The following is an 18,052-nucleotide window of genomic DNA, read 5'->3' on the forward strand; positions in this document are numbered from 1 at the left end:
GGCAGAAATCTATAGCCAAGTTACAAATAGCAAAGACATTTCTGTTTAGTCACTCATGTTATGCATACCCACAAAATACCAACATTGATGAAAGTAACTTAACATCTGTAATGCAAAGACATCCATGGCAAATAGGTTAATGGGCATCATCAAATAAATGAGTATTTAAGATTACGCAAGGCACAAAAAAACTTGAAAAGCTGTGAAATTTTACAGTCCTTATAGGAAAGAAACTTGACAGTGGCTTTCTCTGATAATCTTAAACATTTGATAATAATCCTAAACACTTATATGACATTACCAGTAATGAGTTATGGAGCTGAAACTTTTCTAGCCTCTCATTAATAAGTCAATTTGAATCAACCATGCTAGAAGACTGAAGTATCTTTCTAATTTCCCTATAGAGAAACATATCACCCAACAGGCACAGGAAAAGATGCTCAACATTGCTAAGTATCAGGTAAATGCAAATCAAAACCACAATGAGATATCACCTCACGCCTGTCAGAGTGACCATCATCAAAAAGAACAAAATAACAAATGTTAGTGAGGATGTAGAGGAAAGGGAACCCTCGTACACTGTTGGTGGGAATGTAAATTGATGCAGCCACTGTGAGAACAGTATGAAGGTTTCTCAAAAAGCTAAAAACAGAACTATCATATGACCCAGCAATTCCACTCCTGGGTATATATCTAAACAAACAAACAAAAACACTAATTTTAAAAGACACATGCATCCCAATGTTCATAGCAGCTTTATTTATAATTGCCAAGATACAGTAGTATCCCAAGTGTCCATCAACAGATGAATGAATAAAGAAGATCTGTTTTTCTATGAATATATGCCCAGGAGTGGGATTGCAGGGTCATATGGTAGCTCTATTTTCAGTTTTTTAAAGAATCTTCATACTGTTCTCCACAGTGGCTAAACCAATTTACATTCCCACCAACAGTGTAGGAGGGTTCCCTTCTCTCCACAACCTCTCCAGGATTTGTTGTTTGTGGATTTTTGATGACAGCCATTCTGACTGGTGTGAGGTAATATTGCATTGTAGTTTTGACTTGCATTTCTCTAATAACTAGCGATGTTGAACAACTTTTCATGTGCCTATTGGTCATCTGTAGTCCTCTTTGAAGAAGAGGTCTTCTGCTCATTTTTTGAGTGAGTTGTTTGTTCTGATGTTGTTAAGTGTAATAAGCTGTTCGTTTCCAAGGCAAACCATTCAATATCACGGTAATCCAAGTCTATGCCCCAACCAGTAATGCTGAAGAAGCTGAAGTTGAATGGTTCTATGAAGACCTACAAGACCTTTTAGAACTAACACCCAAAATAGATGTCCTTTTCATTATAGGGGACTGGAATGCAAAAGTAGGAAGTCAGGAAACACCTGGAGTAACAGGCAAATTTGGCCTTGGAGTACAGAATGAAGCAGGGCAAAGGCTAACAGGTTTGCCAAGAGAACACACTGGTCATAGCAAACACCCTCTTCCAACAACACAAGAGAAGACTCTACACATGGACATCACCAGATGGTCAATACCGAAATCAGAGTGATTATATTCTTTGCAGCTGAAGATGGAGAAGTTCTATACAGTCAGCAAAAACAAGACCGGGAACTGACTGTGGCACAGATTATGAACTCCTTATTGCCAAATTCAGACTTAAATTGAAGAAAGTAGGGAAAACCACTAGACCATTCAGGTATGACCTAAATCAAATCCCTTACGATTATATAGTGGAAGTGACAAAGAGATTCAAGGGCTTAGATCTGACACACAGAGGGCCTGAAGAACTATGGACGGAGGTTTGTGAAACTGTACAGGAGGCAGGGGATCAAGACCATCCCCAAGAAAAAGAAATGCAAAAAGGCAAAATGGCTGGCTGAGGAGGCCTTACAAATAGCTGTAAATAGAAGAGAAGTGAAATGCAAAGGCGAAAAGGAAAGATATACCCATTTGAATGCAGAGTTCCAAAGAATGCAAGAAGAGATAATTTTATTTTTATTTTTATTCATTTTTTGGCTGCACCACAAGGCATCTTAGTTTCCCCTTAGTGGGATCTTAGTTCCCTGACCAGGGATTGAACCTGTGCTCCCAGCAATGGAAGTGTGGATTCTTAATCACTGGATTGCCTGGGAAGTCCCGCAAGGAGAGATAAGAAAGACTTCCACAGTGATCAATGCAAAGAAATCGAGGAAAACAACAGAATGGGAAAGACTAGAGATCTCTTCAAAAAAACTAGAGATACCAAGGGAACATTTCATGCAAAAATGGGCACAATAAAGGACAGAAATGGTATAGACCTAACAGAAGCAGAAGATATTAAGAAGAGGTGGTAAGAATACACAGAAGAACTGTACAAAAAAGATTTTCATGACCCAGATAATCACGATGGTATGATCGCTCACCTAGAGCCAGACATCCTGGAATCTGAAGTCAAGTGGGCCTTAGAAAGCATCACTACGAACAAAGCTAGTGGAGGTGATGGAATTCCAATTGAGCTATTTCAAATCCTAAAAGATGATGCTGTGAAAGTGCTGCACTCAATATGCCAACAAATTTGGAAAACTCAGCAGTGGCCACAGGACTGGAAAAGGTCAGTGTTCATCCCAACCCCAAAGAAAGGCAATACCAAAGAATGCTCAAATTACCACACAATTGCACTCATCTCACACACTAGTAAAGTAATGCTCCAAATTCTCCAAGCCAGGCTTCAACAGCACGTGAACCGTGAACTTCGAGATGTTCAAGCTGGTTTTAGAAAAGGCAGAGGAACCAGAGATCAAATTGCCAACATCTGCTGGATCATTGAAAAAGCAAGAGAGTTCCAGAAAAACATCTACTTCTGTTTTATTGACTATGGCAAAGTCTTTGACTGTGTGGATCAAAATAAACTGTGGAAAATTCTTAAAGAGATGGGAATACCAGACCACCTGACCTGCCTCTTGAGAAACCTGTATGCAGGTCAGGAAGCAACAGTTAGAACTGGACATGGAACAACAGACTGGTTCCAAATCAGAAAAGGAGTATGTGAAGGCTGTATATTGTCAGCCTGATGATTTAACTTATATGCAGAGTACATCATAAGAAACACTGGGCTGGATGAAGCACAAGCTGGAATCAAGATTGCCAGGAGAAATATCAATAACCTCAGATACTCAGATGACACCACCCTTATGGCAGAAAGTGAAGAAGAACTAAAGAGCCTCTTGATGAAAGTGAAAGAGGAGAGTGAAAAAGTTGGCTTAAAGTTCAACATTCAGAAAAGTAAGATCATGGCATCTGGTCCCATCACTTCATGGCAAATAGATGGGGAAACAGTGACAGACTTTTTTGAGGGGGTTCCAAAATCAGTGCAGATGGTGATCGCAGCCATGAAATTAAAAGACACTTGCTCCTTGGAAGAAAAGTTATGACCAACCTAGACAGCATATTAAAAACCAGAGACATTTCTTTGCCAACAAAGGTCCGTCTTCTCAAAGCTATGGTTTTTCCAGTAGTCATGTATGGATGTGAGAGTTGGAACATAAAGAAAGCTGAGTGCCAAAGAATTGATGCTTTTGAACTGTGGTTTTGGAGAAGACTCTTGAGAGTCCCTTGAACTTCAAGGAGATCCAACCAGTCCATCCTAAAGGAAATCAGTCCTGAATATTCATTGGAAGGACTGATGTTGAAGCTGAAACTCCAATACTTTGGCCACCTAATAGGAAGAACTGACTCATTGGAAAAGACCCTGATGCTTGGTAAGATTGAAGGCAGGAGGAGAAGGGGACGACAGAGGATGAGATGGCTGGATGGCATCACTGATTCAATGGACATGAGTTTGAGTAAACTCTAGGAGTTGATGATGGACAGGGAGGCCTGGCGTGCTGCAGTCCATGGAGTTGCAAAGAGTTGGACACGACTGAGTGACTGGACTGAACTGAAATTTTAGAGACTAATCCTTTATCTGTCACATCTTTTGCAAATATTTTCTCCGAATCTGTGGACTGTCTTTTCATTTTGTTTATTATTTCCTTTGCTGTGCAAAAGCTTTTGAGATTAAGTAGGTCTCGTTGTTTATGTTTGTTTTTATTTCCATTATTCTGGGAGATGGATCGAAAAATATGTTGCTGTGATTTATGTCATAGAGTGTTCTGCCTATGTTTTCCTCTAGCAGTTTTATAGTGTCTGGTCTTACATTTAGGTCTTTAACCCATTTTGAGCTTATTTTTGTGTATTGAGTTAAGGAATGATCTAAACATGATTCAGAGAAAAACATGATCTGAAAGGACACATGCACCTCAGTGTTCACGGCAGCACTGTTTACAACAGCCAAGACATGGAAGCCACCTGAATGTCCATCGACGGAGGAATGGGCAAAGGAGATGTGGTCCATCTACACAATGGAATATTACTCAGCTATTGAAAGGAATGAAATAATGTCATTTGCAGCAACATGGATGGACCTAGAGAGTGTCACACTGAATGAAGTAAGTCAGACAGAGAAGGAGAAATATCTTATGACATCCTTTATATGTGGAATCTAAAAAGAAATTATATAAATGACATTACTTATAAAACAGAAAGAGACTCACAGACTTGGAAAATGAACTTACAGTTGCCAGGAGGAAGGGACAGTTAGGGACTTTGGGAAGGTCATGTACACAATGCTATATTTAAAATGTATAACCAGCAAAGACCTACAGTACAGCACAGGGAACTCTGCTCAATGTTACATGCCAGCCTGGTTGGGAGAGTGTTTGAGGGAGAATAAATACATGTAGATGTATGGCACAGTCCCTTTGCTGTTCACCTGAAACTACCACAACATTGTTAATTGGTTATACTCCAATACAAAATAAAAAGCTCAAGTTTTTTTTAAAACTAAGATATGGTAAATGGATATATAATAGAATGCTACTCAGCCATAATAAAAGTGAAAATTTGCCATTTGCAGCAACATGGATAGCAGAACCTACCAGAATTCATTCATTCCTTTGTTCCTTCCTTCATTCATCCATTTATTCATGTACTCAGCAAACACTTACCAAGCATCTACTACAGGCTAGAGACTGTCCTAGTGTCAGATAATATACTAATGAATGCCACAGCCTCTCCTGCCCCCCTTTTTTGAGCTTATATTCTAGTGATAGGAGACAGAGAGTAAGCAAGTAAACCAATAAATGAACATAATAATTCTCAAAAAAAAAATAGTGGATGATATTTACCCAAGAAAAATGAAGATATACATCCATACAAAAACTGTATGTGAATGTTTATGACAGCTTGATTTATAATCACCCAAAACTGAAAACAAATCTAATACCCATTAACTGAAGAATGAATAAACAAACTGCAGTCTAGCCACACAATGGACTACTACTCAGCAACAGAAAGGAAGAGATTACTGATACATGCAACAAGATGAACTGAAAGAAGCCAGACTCAAACGGCTTACACACTGTATGATGTCATTCATATGATATTTTGGAAAAGATCAGTGGCTGCCAGGAGCTTTGTTTTCTTTCTTTCCTTTTTCTAGGAGCTTTATTTTCTGTAAGAACAACTTAGTGTGTAAGGGAGGTTATAAACTAAAGAAAGTTTGGATCTGGAAAAAAAAAATCCCCTCCAGGGTGGAGGAAGAGAATAGACTACAAAGGGACATAAAAGAATTGGGGGTTGATGGAAATGGTCTATATCTTGATTGTGCTGTGCGTGTGTGCTAAGTTGCTTCAGTCATGTTCGACTCTGCGACTCTATGGACTGTAGCCCGCCAGGCTTCTCTGTCCATGGGATTCTCCAGGCAAGAATAGCGCAGTGGGTTGCCAAGTCCTCCTCCAGGGGATCTTTCCTATCCAGGGATCAAACTTGCATCTCTTACATCTTCTGCATTGGCAGGCGGGTTCTTTACCACTAGCACCACCTGGGAAGCAGGTGATTGTGTTGGTGGTGGTTATATGACTGTGTAAGTTTGTCAAAATTCATAGAATGCACACTTAAAAATTTACTGTATGTAAGTTACACCTCAATCAACCTGAAAGAAGAAATTGGACAATGGAATAAAGTGTTAGTCATTTCTTTAGACTGAGTGATCAATGAAGACCTCCTACAGAAGGTGACATTTAATATGTGAAATGAATCTGCAATCTCTTACTGGTTCCTAGGCAAATCACTTCATGTAGCAGCAAATACCAGATATTAATCCAATACTTAATAATCAGAATTTCAAAGATGATTGTAATAAACAAGATCCCTTGATCTACTACAGGGAAGTAGAAAAAGGAATGGAGAAAAATTTTTTCTTTTATTCTGCAAACCATGTGTTTAATTAAGAGAGAATTTATGCAAACCCCACACACCAGGAGGATTTACAAGTGCAAAAATGCAAATTTAGTCTATTTTCAAAAGGCGGTATTTACAAGCGCAGTTCAAAAAACCTCACCAGGGAGCCCTTTCAGTCTATACTCTATGTTTCATGATTAAGTATGTGCCTTTTTTTTTTTTTTTGCCTCCATGCATTTTAAGTTGCCAGAAATGATAATTAATCATATAAAGGTCTATGACTTTAAAAGATAATGTGTGAGAGACAAGGTCAAAGTTCTTTGCTGCCCTTATCTCCACAGCACTCCAACTCAAAGAGTCTTGCTGGGAACCCCCCCCCCACACACAACCCTTCCCTTGGAGCTGCCCTCTGAGCACTCCCACAGCCAGCAGCTGTGACAGATCCCTCACTGTGGAGGGACACGAGCTGAGTTTCCTTCAGGAGAGGCAGCATATGCTTCAGAAAAATCATACTCTATAGATAAAGGTTTGGACTGGTGACTCATGTAAACTCCTCCAACAGAGACTTTCTAGGAAAGATGCTTACAAGAGATTAAATTGTCCTCCCTTTTGAGAAACAGCCAATCCCCTGGGAACCGGTGAAGCTGGGCCTCTGGAACAGTAGAGGAGCTCTGTAATCACTGGAGTGATCCCCTCAGAAGGGGACCAACTTGGAATCACTCAGGACATCTTCCCTAAGAACAGTAGGGTTTGAGATCAATAACTCCCACTGTCCAGAGAAGGGAAATGGAATCAGACTTTGTTTGGATGGTTTTTTCAGTTTCCCTGAAGGAATTGGGACCTGGAATGTGGAAAGCAGGGTTCTAGTGTGCTTCTACTTTGAATTTGTTGTGACAAGGCCAAATTCCAGCACCTCTTTTGGTCTCTGTGTCAAACAAGGTAAGATATTGTGATTTATAAGAAATACATATTTGGTCATTCAGATAACCAAAATATATTTCTCATATGCATTTGGTTTTCCTCTAGTCCCTGGCTCACACTTCTAAAACCCTTGGAATTTCCTAAGTGTGTTGAGAGTGATAAAGGCGTCTTTTGTTATGTTAATAAGATGACTTTTGGAAAGCAGCTAAGGATGGGGGCTGGTTTCCAAGTGATTCTAGGCCTGATTAGAAGGCTGAAACTTTCAGTCCCAGCTCCAGACCTCTGGAGAGAAGCTGTATGTTGAATCAGCTGTCAGTGGCCAATGGTTTAATCAATCATGCCTGTGTAATGAAGCCTGCATAAAAATCCAAAAGGATAGTGCTCACTTCAGCAGCATATATACTAAAATTGGAACAATACAGAGATTAGCATGGCTCCTGCCCAAGGATGATATGTGAATTCATGAAGTGTTCCATATTTTTTGATGCAACCACTATGGAGAACAGTATGGAGATTCCTTAAAAAACTAGAAATAAAAATACCATATGACCTAACAATCCCATTACTGGGCATATAGCCTAAGAAAACCAGAATTCAAAATGATACATGTATCCCCATGTTCATTGCAGCACTGTTTACAATAGCTAGGACATGGAAGCAACCTAGATGTCTGTCGATGGATGAATGGATAAATAAGTTTGGTACATATATACAATAGAATATTACTCAGTCATAAAAAGGAACAAATTTGAGTCAGTTCTAGTGAGGTGGATGAACCTGAAAAGCCTGATACACAGAGTGAAGTAAGTCAGAAAGAGAAAAACAAATATCGTATATTAACGCATATATATGAAACCTAGAAAGATGGTACTGATGAACCTATTTGCAGGGCAGGAATAGAGATGCAGACAGAGAGAACACACTTGTGGGCAGAGGGAGAGAAGGAGAGGGTGGGACAAATTGAGAGAGTTAGCATTGAAACATATACATTGAAACATATACATTAAGTGTTAGTCGCTCACTCGTGCCTGACTCTTTGCGACCCCATGGACTGCAGCTCACCAGGCTCCTCTGTCTATGAGATTTTCCAGGCAAGGATACTGGAATGGGTTGCCATTTCCTTCTCCAGAGGATCTTCCCAACCCAGGGATCGAATCCGGGTCTCCTGCACTGCAGACAGATTCATAGCTAATGGGAATTTGCTGTATGATGCAGGGAGCTCAATCTGATATTCTGACAACCTAGAGGTATGGGATGGGGTGGGGGTTGGGGGCAGGTTCAGGAGGGGGAGGACATATGTATTCTTATGGTTGATTCACGGTGTTGTAGGGCAGAAACCAACACAATGTTGTAAACCGATTATCCTCCAATTAAAAATAAATACCTTTATAAAAAAGGACAGGATTCAGAGAGTTCTTGGGTTAGAGAACACGTGGAGATGCAGGGTTTGTGGTGCCTGGAGAGGGCATGGAAGGTCCCTTTCTTCATATCTTGCCCTCTGTATCTCTTTCACCTGGCTGTTCCTGAGGATAAAGGTATTATATCCTTTTACAATAAACTGGTGATTTAATAAATAACGTATTTTTCTGAGTTCTGTGAGTCATTCTAGCCAATTAATGGAACCTGAGGACAAGGGGTCATGGGGACCTCTGATTTTTAGCCAGTTGGTCAGAAGTATAGGTTTGTGAATGGCATCTAAAATGGGAGTGGAGGGTGGTACAGTCTTGTAGGACTGAACCGTCAGTGTGTGGAATCCAGTGCTGTCTCTGATTTGATCGTGTCAGAATTGAGTTGAATTCTCAGACACCTGGCTGGTGTTCTGAGAATTGCTTGTTGGATATGTTGGAAATCCCCCAGCATTGGGAATCGAGCCTCAGAGCACCATTGATAAGGGTGTGAACTTGTAGCTGCTGCTCTTTATTGCTGTGTTGCTGCTCAAACATCAAGCAAGCTGTAGGTACTGTCCTCTTATTAGATGGAAGGTGGGCCTTGGCCGTTGTAGCAGGTATAGACCCCATGGAACTTCCCATAGGACGAAGGAAGTAAAAAACACATCAAGAGTAGCATGGAAACTTACATTGCCGTATGTAAAATAGGTGGCCAACAGGAATTTGCTGTATGGCTCAAGAAACTCAAACAGGGGCTCTGTATCAACCTAGAGGGGTGGGATGGGGAGGGAGATGGGAGGGAGTTTCAAAAAGGAGGAGATATATGTGTACTTATGGCTGATTCATAGTGAGGTTTGAAAGAAAACAGCAAAATTCTGTAAAGCAATTATCCTTCAATAAAAAATAAATTAATTAAAAAAAAAGGGACCCAGTAATACCAGGTAGGATAAATTTGATATTTAATGAACAGTACAGGTGAAAGCCTCTTATGAAGGGAGAAAATAAATCAGTGAAAGCAAAAGGGGAATGCTTCATAAAAGAGAAGGGCTTGAATTGTGCCTTGAAAGATTGGTAGCATTTGGATAGATGGAGGGAAGAGCCTAGTCATCAGGGAGGGGGGAGTGAAGTCAAAGAGCAGAGAAGTCAGGTGGCAGGTGTAGGAGGTGATAAGAGTGTAGCTAGAGCAGTGTTTGCTCTGGTGAGTTTTGAGATAAGGTAAAAAGACAGGCTGGTAGATGGAAGAAGGCCTGGCTAAAGAGAATGGAAGGATCAGACAGAAGTTCACAGCACATACCCAGGAAGTGAATCCCACAGGTATTCTTCAGAAAGTCTCAAAACCTCATCACTGGGATGCCTGAATTTCCCAAGCCTGTGACTGGTGATTGTATTGGGTTGACTGTATTCTTTCCTCTTCATCTTTGAGTATCTTCCAATAGAAGATATTTTATAGACAGGAAGAGCCCATGCTGCTTGGAGGCATTTGATATTTGCCTGAGGAATTCCTGATACCCTTAATGAACGAGAGCAGCTAACATGAATCTTGGGAAAGAGATTTGGACCCCAAGGCACACAGTGAATGCTCTTCTGTGTTTTTGTCCAACAGAACTTTCTCCAATGATTAAAATGTTTTGTATCTGTGCTGTCCAGTAGAATCCCATGTGGCACTGAGCACTTGACGTGTGACTGGTTTGACTAGGGACTGAATTTTTAGCTTTATTTAAATAAAATCTTGAGAGTTCCCTGATGGCCTGGTGGTTAGGATTCCGGGTTTTCACTGCTGTGGCCCAGGTTCAATCCCTGGTTGGGGAACTGAGATCCCACAAGCCATGTGACACAGCTAAAATAATAATAATAAAAAATTAAATCTAAATTTAAATAACCACATGTGGTTAGTGGCTCCCATGTTGGCTATGCGGCTCTAGATGCCAGGAAAGGCTGAAAACTACATTATCTCATAAATTCCTTCCAATGATTTAAAAGAATCTGCACTTCAAAAAGCTTGCACTTATACATTCCAAATCACAAGGGTGGGGAAAACTTAGGAAAGGTCTTTTCCATGGAATCAAAGAAGGATCACATTACAGCAGAGCACATCAGTCTTTGGGATTTATTCTGTCAGCCCCATTCTAGTAGAAATAAAACTGAGTAACAATACTGAAGCAGAAACAATATAACTTGGGCATATAATATAAGTGCTATTAACCTTAAATTCAGCTTTATTCTTTGCACTTATGCTAGAAAAGAAAACACAAACTCTCCTTACCCTTTTCCTGTTAGGTTTAAAAATCCATTTACATAATACTGAGGCATCCAGAGATGGACATCTTGTAGGAAAGATCAGTATGTAAAAAATATATCCATCCATCCCAACCATTCACCTGTCTTTCCAATCATCTGTCTATCCATCTGCCTATCCACTCATCCGTCCATCCACCTGGCTTTCCTTCCATCCATCCATTTACCCATCTACCCATTGTATCCCTTTGTGATTTCCTGACTCACAAAGAATAGATTTTCTCTCATTTGCCCAAATAATGAGAGCTTAATAGAGAGGAATAGAGAAGAAATAGGTGATGGAGTGACATGTTTTTAAGAGTATGCTTTCAGATGATTCATCATACTTAACACTCTTAATAGTATGTTGTTTACAAAGTCAAAGTAATGAATATACGAGAGACTAAAAAATGACAAATGACTAATGCTTCGAAACAGTAAGATGAAAGGCATCCTGAGATAATTCATGTCTCAGATAATAAGCCTCATGTTTAGAAGAGGGTCAAAAATCTGGGCTAGAATGGTCCAACTTAGGGCTTTAAGATAGAGGCTTGAGCCAGAATCTGAGTGATGGGCAAGATGATAGATAAAAATAATTATTAAAATTTGGAAGGACCTTAGAAATAATCTAGCTCAAGCCTATTATACTAGAGATTATTCAACTAAGGTCAGAGGGTTAAGGGACTTGGTCCAATTCCTTTATATGGGTAGTAATGGAAGGAAACGAAAATGTAGGGCTCTTGATGCCCATTGCACTTTCATGCATCACATGAGATGGGGAGAAGGGTCTTCTAATTAGGAAAGGAGAAAGCATTCTGGAGAATGGGAGTGACACAGCATGAGCAAGGAAGCAGAGCCAGGAACTTGTCGGTGTAACGACCGTGTATGAGTATGTCAACGTATGTGAGGAGGGGAAGACAGCATGGTGGGGGAGCAGGACCAATAGGGAAGGGGCTTGAATATAAATCTGCAGTTGGTCAGTGGTGTGAAACGCAGAATCCTGGGACTGCCTTGAAGTCTCCCTTTCGTGCCCCAGTATAAGCGTTTCTAGAAAAAATGCTTTGCTTTTCATATAAACAAAGACAAATTCACCTGGGGAGGGAAAGCTGAAGAAGGGAGGCTGGGATGAGTACTTGCATATCTGGTCAACCCACAGTGGGCTGATAAGCATCCATCCTGAGTCAGGAGATTTACGATGGGAACTAAGAATCTGCATATTTTTAAGCTCCCCAGTGACTGCAATGATTACCCAGTTCGGAGGGTCTTCTGGTTCACCCTTTTACCAATCCATCAGATACAGACTACCACTCTGGAAAACTCTTTGATAATATTTATGAAATACCTGCCTCCTATGATCCAGCAATTCCTCTCTCAGGCATTTACTCACTTATGTTGCCCAACAGGCGTGGATAAGAATACCCAGAGCAGGTTATTATCAACCCGGAACTGGAAACAATCCAATATCCATCAGTATTAAAATGAATAAATTAACTGAGGTATATTCATACAATGAAACACTACACAACGATTGAAAAGAATAAGCCATTGCTATCTGCACCAACGTGGATGACTATTCCTGACATAATGATAAGCATTAAGAAGTATGATTCTATTTACATAAGATTAAAGAACTGGCAAAAGCAATACATGGTAATTGAACTCAGAATAATGATTGCCTCTCTTCGAGGGTGAGGATTAACTGTAAAGGGACATAAAAGAAACTCCTAGGGTGCTGGAATTGTTCTATATCTCTATCTGGGTGGTGGTTATAGAATATGTAAAAAATACTGAGCTGTATACTTGTTCAGTTTACTGTATAGATTAACCTTGTTGACAAGAAAAAATACAGGTATTGTGTGTGTGTGTATGTATATTTCCTTGCCAACCTTATGAGGTTGTTATAAAACTCCAATAGCTTTTCTTTTTTATTTTTTTACTGGAGTATAATTGCTTTACAATGCTGTATTAGTTTCTGCTGTACAATGAAGTGAATCAGCTATATGTATACATATATTCCCTCCTTCTTGGACCTCCCTCCTTCCCCACCCTTCCAGGTTATCACAGAGTACTGAGCTGAGCTTCCTCTGCTTTATAGCAGGTTCCCACTACCTATCTGTTATACACATGGTAGTGCATATATGTCACTCCTAATCTCCCAATTCATCCCACTGTCCCCTTTCCCACCCTGTGTCCACATGTCCATTCTCTATGTCTCTGTCTCTATTCCTGCCCTGGAGATAGGTTCATCTGTACCATTTTCTAGATTCCATATATATGTGTTAAAGATGAGATACATAGATAAGTACAGTCATAGATTTTAACTAGCTCAATACTGATTCTTGTTGAAGTTGGTTACAAGCCCTACTTGTGATACAGGTAATCTGTCAGTTTTTTTAAGCCTTAGCAAAACACAAAAAGTTAGTTATATGGAAGCTTACAAGTAATTTCTGAATTTGGAAAAGACATGCAGTAACTGTAAACTTAATGGTGCAGCCCAGCTTTGAGAAAGCCTTTCTGCTGACGGTGAATTTGGTCTGCTTTGAAGCCCTGGAGAAGAGTTCCCTGCAGCTGTATCTTTTGTTGCACGCCCTCACTTTCCTCTCCCCCTGTTCCTGATTCCACCCTAGGAAGACAGGAAACACTATCTGTAGCACTGCATTCACCAACCCAGAAACCAAAATCTCATCTCACTTCCCATCATGAAAATGATCGTCATCCTGAGGTACCCTGGGCCACTGGTAACAAGCCACCGACCTGCTGCCACTCCACAGTTTGCCTGCCCTGGCCCAACAGTGAGACTGACTGTGGTCATGAGGCCCTGGTAGGCACATGTTCAGGGTTATAGCAAGCTGAGGATGAGTGATGGGAAGTGAAAAACCCTGTCCAGTGGGTACCATGTGTGAACCTCATTCCTGGGCTACCAGTTTTCAGTTTGTGAAAAAGTTGTGTGTACTAAGCAGTGTACTTCAGGCAGCTAAGTATAAACACATGTCTACAAATACTGATAACATTATCTTTATTTGTCCATTACTTCACAAAGCCACATCACCTGGGGACTGTTTGTTCCTCTACAAAGTAAGAATCCAGGACCATATGTATTAAAATGTGGGACATTTTCTTCAGAGTATACATCTTCAAGAGCTGCTTCTATGCCTTTCTCAGTACAGTCTTATATCCCTACGTATCTTTAACACCACAACATGCAGTAGACTTTAAAATAAAAATTTATTATTTCTGGTTCCTTGCACCAGTTTTTCTCAATTTGACCAGATGATCAACTATGTGTCTGGAGCCTATCCATTACTGTGTCCAAGTTCTAGAGCCCAAAAGTATATAAGATATGTTCAGCAATTTATGTGAACCTGCAGATATTTCCTGACTGGTTATTTCAAGTAAGGGTTTTTTATGTGACAGACATCTGATAAATGCTTAAAGAATGAATATGAATGTTTAAGAATGGATAAATGTGAATTTTAAAGCACTATGTTCACACAAGAAATGCAGTTCACAAGCATGTATATTTCCTAGAACAAAACAATGTACTGGATTCCCTACCACCCCCCCCCCAAAAGCCCTAAAGGTATTACATATGGAAGTACATCAATAAACATACGAAAATCTGAAATCAACCTTGGATGGAGCTTTCTCATGGAAAAAAAAAATCCTAATAATGCTTGATTTCACTTAAGAGATATTTAGAAAAACCAGCACACAAACTGTTCAGTTCCAGAGAACCAAATACAACATCAGCTGTGAGAAACATTAAACTGTCTGAAGAGAATGGATTTCAAGGAAATGCTGCTTATTTTCTCCTCTTGGTTATTTTTGAAAGAATATTTAATGAAGAAATGCAGTGGGACTTTTCTGTTCTTTGAAGACTTTGCTTCCAAGAAACATTTGCCTGGGGTTTAAACTCTATTAGGTGTGATTTTTTTTTTTTTCTCTCACCAGTCAATTAATTTTGCAGAGAACAAGAAGTTAGGAAGAGGCAAGGCTAAATCAATTGTCTCCAGAAAATGCACCTCAATCTTATTCTCAGAGATTCCCCCCCCCTTTCCCCCGCCATGCACTGACTTTTCTTTCTTAAACCAATATATCAAACTCAAGAAGTAATCCCTAGCATAGAAACATGCCTGGAAAGGAATTGGAGTTGAGAAGAACTTCCCTGTGCACAAACAGCCCCATCTCTCCCAATGTGGTAGCTCATCTACTGAGGCATCTACCACCCTCGGAGAGAATGTCACTGTCCTCCAAGACTTACCTGTCTGCTGAGAGAGCCGTGAGTGTGAAGACAGACACCCCTACTGAGGTAAGCTGGATAAAGGGGATCAGTTTGCAGCCAATCCTGCCAAACAGCCATTTGTCAGCCAGGTACCTGCTGGCATCCACAGGCACACAGGTTACCAGGAGGAGCAGGTCTCCCAAAGCCAGGCTGGAGATGAACAGGTTCGGCACGTTTCGCATGGACTTCACAGTACAGAAGATCTTAATCAGGGTGATGTTGCCAACGAGGCCTATCAGAATGATGACTCCATAAATTGCAGGGATGACATAGAGGATCCCGGGGTGGAACCAGTCGTCATTCATGGGGAGCTCCACACTATGATTAGAAATGTTGCAGTGCACGAAATGGTCCACTTCCAAGTTCAGAAGCAAACAGTTATTCAGAGCCATCCTCTGGATTCCTTCCCACCTAAAAAAGTGCCCTGAGATGCTGTTTCTTAACTTTTGACTTTGCAATTGGGTAAAGATGAGGACAGAATCTATGCTGGGCTCTTTATCTTCTTGAACAAAAATATAGATACTGTGGCATTCAAAACTGTCTGGCACTATGTTGATGCTGGTGCTGCTCTGCTCTTTACATGAGCAGTGTAATACATCTCTAAATTGAGTAAGTTAACAACAAAACAAACACAAAAACTCAGCCCCCAAAAGGCTTAGAATCAAACCCACTCTGTACCAACACCTTTTACCTCCGGTCTAGTCTGACCCTGGCTGCAGTTTACTAAGAACTTTGGGCCTGCTATTTTCACACGGCATTTGCTGTCTTTCCTGATATTTAGAACCTGAAGGTTTAAAGTGGGTAGAAAAAAACTGCACTGAGAAAGCCTCAAATGCTATAGGCCAGAATGCTTTATACGTCACCAACTTCACCAGCAAACGGCAGCTCTGCTGAGCAGAGGCTCTGAAGAGGAACCAGGTTACTTACAGACAGACAATGCCAGCCCCCTGCTGGACACTTCAATCATTGCCCGGCTGCCTGCTCTGCCCAGATGAGATTCGCACAGCAGTCTGCGGGTCCTAGTCAACAACTTTAGCAGGTAAATTTGGGCTTCTCTTTTCAGATGCAGCACCTCTAGTAGGTATTTCCTGAGTGTTGCCGGCACTCTGCAAAGCACTGGAAATCCTTCTGATACTAGAAAGATTTTCCATATCCAGATTCACAGCCCATTCTCTCATCTTTTCCAATACATTAGAATATAACATGTTAAGGTTGCTATAAAATGAGGTCTGTCCCTGAATCAAATGCACACAGATGTGCAGGGCGTCCACATGTGAGTGGTCTCACGCAGCCTTCCTGCTGCCTATTTGAACAGGGATCGTTTCTGAGAGCAAACGCACAGGACTCCTGCCTTAAACCTTCAGCACCTGACATCTGGGAAAAGTAGAAAGCAAGACACACACATGCTCCTGTAGATCGGCCAGGTCATTCCTGTTCCCTTTACCAGAGAGAAAAAACATCAAAAGCCAGCTGTTTTCTAACTCTCACAGATAAGCAGTCTTTTCCAGAAGAATGGATATTTTCTCATTGGATCTAAAAAATACATGAATTGACATTCTGATGCAGCTATTTGCAATTTTTAATTAATGCTTGCTGCATTTTAGAGCAAATTTCCTCATAAGCTCTGAGTGGGAAATGAACTGTGAAGGAGTTACAGATAACATACTGAGGATTTGGGGAGTGGAAAGAATAATTTAGAGTTAACATGTGCCAGGAAAGGCTTTATTGAGGAGGTACTATTAGATGCCAACTTTGATCTTTAGCAACAATGCATAAATACATTACAAGGGTGAATCTTTAAGACTTACGTGCAGCCAGCTCTTTCAGATACATCGCAGGAAGCCAGTTACTAGCAGGCACTGTCACCAAAAGTTTGTTTTTTTAGGATTCATAAGGAATAAAGAAGCTTGCACTCATCACCATGCCGGGGCCCACTAGGAAAGCCTCCAAGTGGGTTGTCATGGAAATTTCCAAAGGCAGGTTACAAAACCAAGGTGGCAGCCATGTTCCTTCTATAAACCCAAGGGCTTTTGCTCCTCTCAGCCAGTAGTAGAATCTGATGCTACGTGCCCAGAGTGTGGAGAGCTTCTCAGTGGAGATCAATAGCACCAGTAATCAGTCAACAACCATGAATAAGCCTAATGGTGTTGATGAGCTGTTGGCAACAGAGGTTAGTAATGCTGTACATGGTCTCTGTGCTTAAGTCCTGGCTTCTTCACTCATTACCTTGGCAAATTAGACTAGTCACTTGGTATCTAAAGCATCTCTTAAGATCCTCATCTGTAAAGTGGGGATAATTTGTGAAGTTAAATGAAATTATCCATGTTAAGACTTCATAGAATTTGCCACATAGTAAGTGCTCAAGTAATATCAGCTGCTATTATTATAACTATTATTATCATTGTGATTATAAGAGACTATTTTTGTGATTTTACTTAGGAAAAGCCCAATAAAGTCAAAATAGCAACTGACCTCAAGATCAACAGGCAAAAGGTCCTATCATACATGTGCATCAGCTAGTCCTCCATTTACTTGAAAGACATCAAACATTTGTCAGTTTCCAGGCACTGTGTAAGAGCTAAGGGATTGAGAAAAATAAGATGAAGATACATGTTATTATGGGTTTCCCAGGTGGCTCAGTGGTAAAGAACCCACCTGTAATGCAGGAGACATCGGTAGACTTGGGTTCGATCCCTGGGTCGGGAAGACTCTCTGGAGAAGGGAATGGCTACTCACTCCAGTATTCTTGCCTGGAGAATCCCATGGACAGAGGAGCCTGACAGGCTGCAGTCCATGGGGTCGCACAGTCAGACATGACTAAACGACTGAGCACATGTGCACATGTTATTATAAGATCTGTCATGATCCCAATTACTCAAGCTTAGACTTAGAGGACCTGGTTTCAAAGAATAACTCAAGAAGG

At 40.6% G+C, this 18,052-nt stretch overlaps 1 protein-coding gene and 1 non-coding gene across 2 annotated transcripts in view; one reads left to right on the forward strand and one right to left on the reverse strand.

Moving 5' to 3' along the window:
- The window catches only part of GRPR (gastrin releasing peptide receptor), a 39,157-nt gene extending 23,636 nt beyond the window's left edge, over positions 1–15,521 (reverse strand). The window contains exon 1 of the mRNA XM_081567316.1: positions 15,109–15,521. Coding sequence (XP_081423442.1) covers positions 15,109–15,521 — 413 coding nt within the window. The remainder of the gene's footprint in view (positions 1–15,108) is intronic.
- LOC145537240 (U6 spliceosomal RNA) lies at positions 7,564–7,667 on the forward strand. Its single transcript, XR_014076271.1, has one exon. It is a non-coding gene; the product is annotated as a U6 spliceosomal RNA (small nuclear RNA).
- Positions 15,522–18,052: the final 2,531 nt, after the last annotated feature.

The sequence above is a fragment of the Giraffa tippelskirchi genome, chromosome X (genome assembly GCF_054371585.1).
Source record: "Giraffa tippelskirchi isolate mGirTip1 chromosome X, T2T-mGirTip1v1.2.pri, whole genome shotgun sequence".
Taxonomy (NCBI): Eukaryota; Metazoa; Chordata; class Mammalia; order Artiodactyla; family Giraffidae; genus Giraffa; species Giraffa tippelskirchi.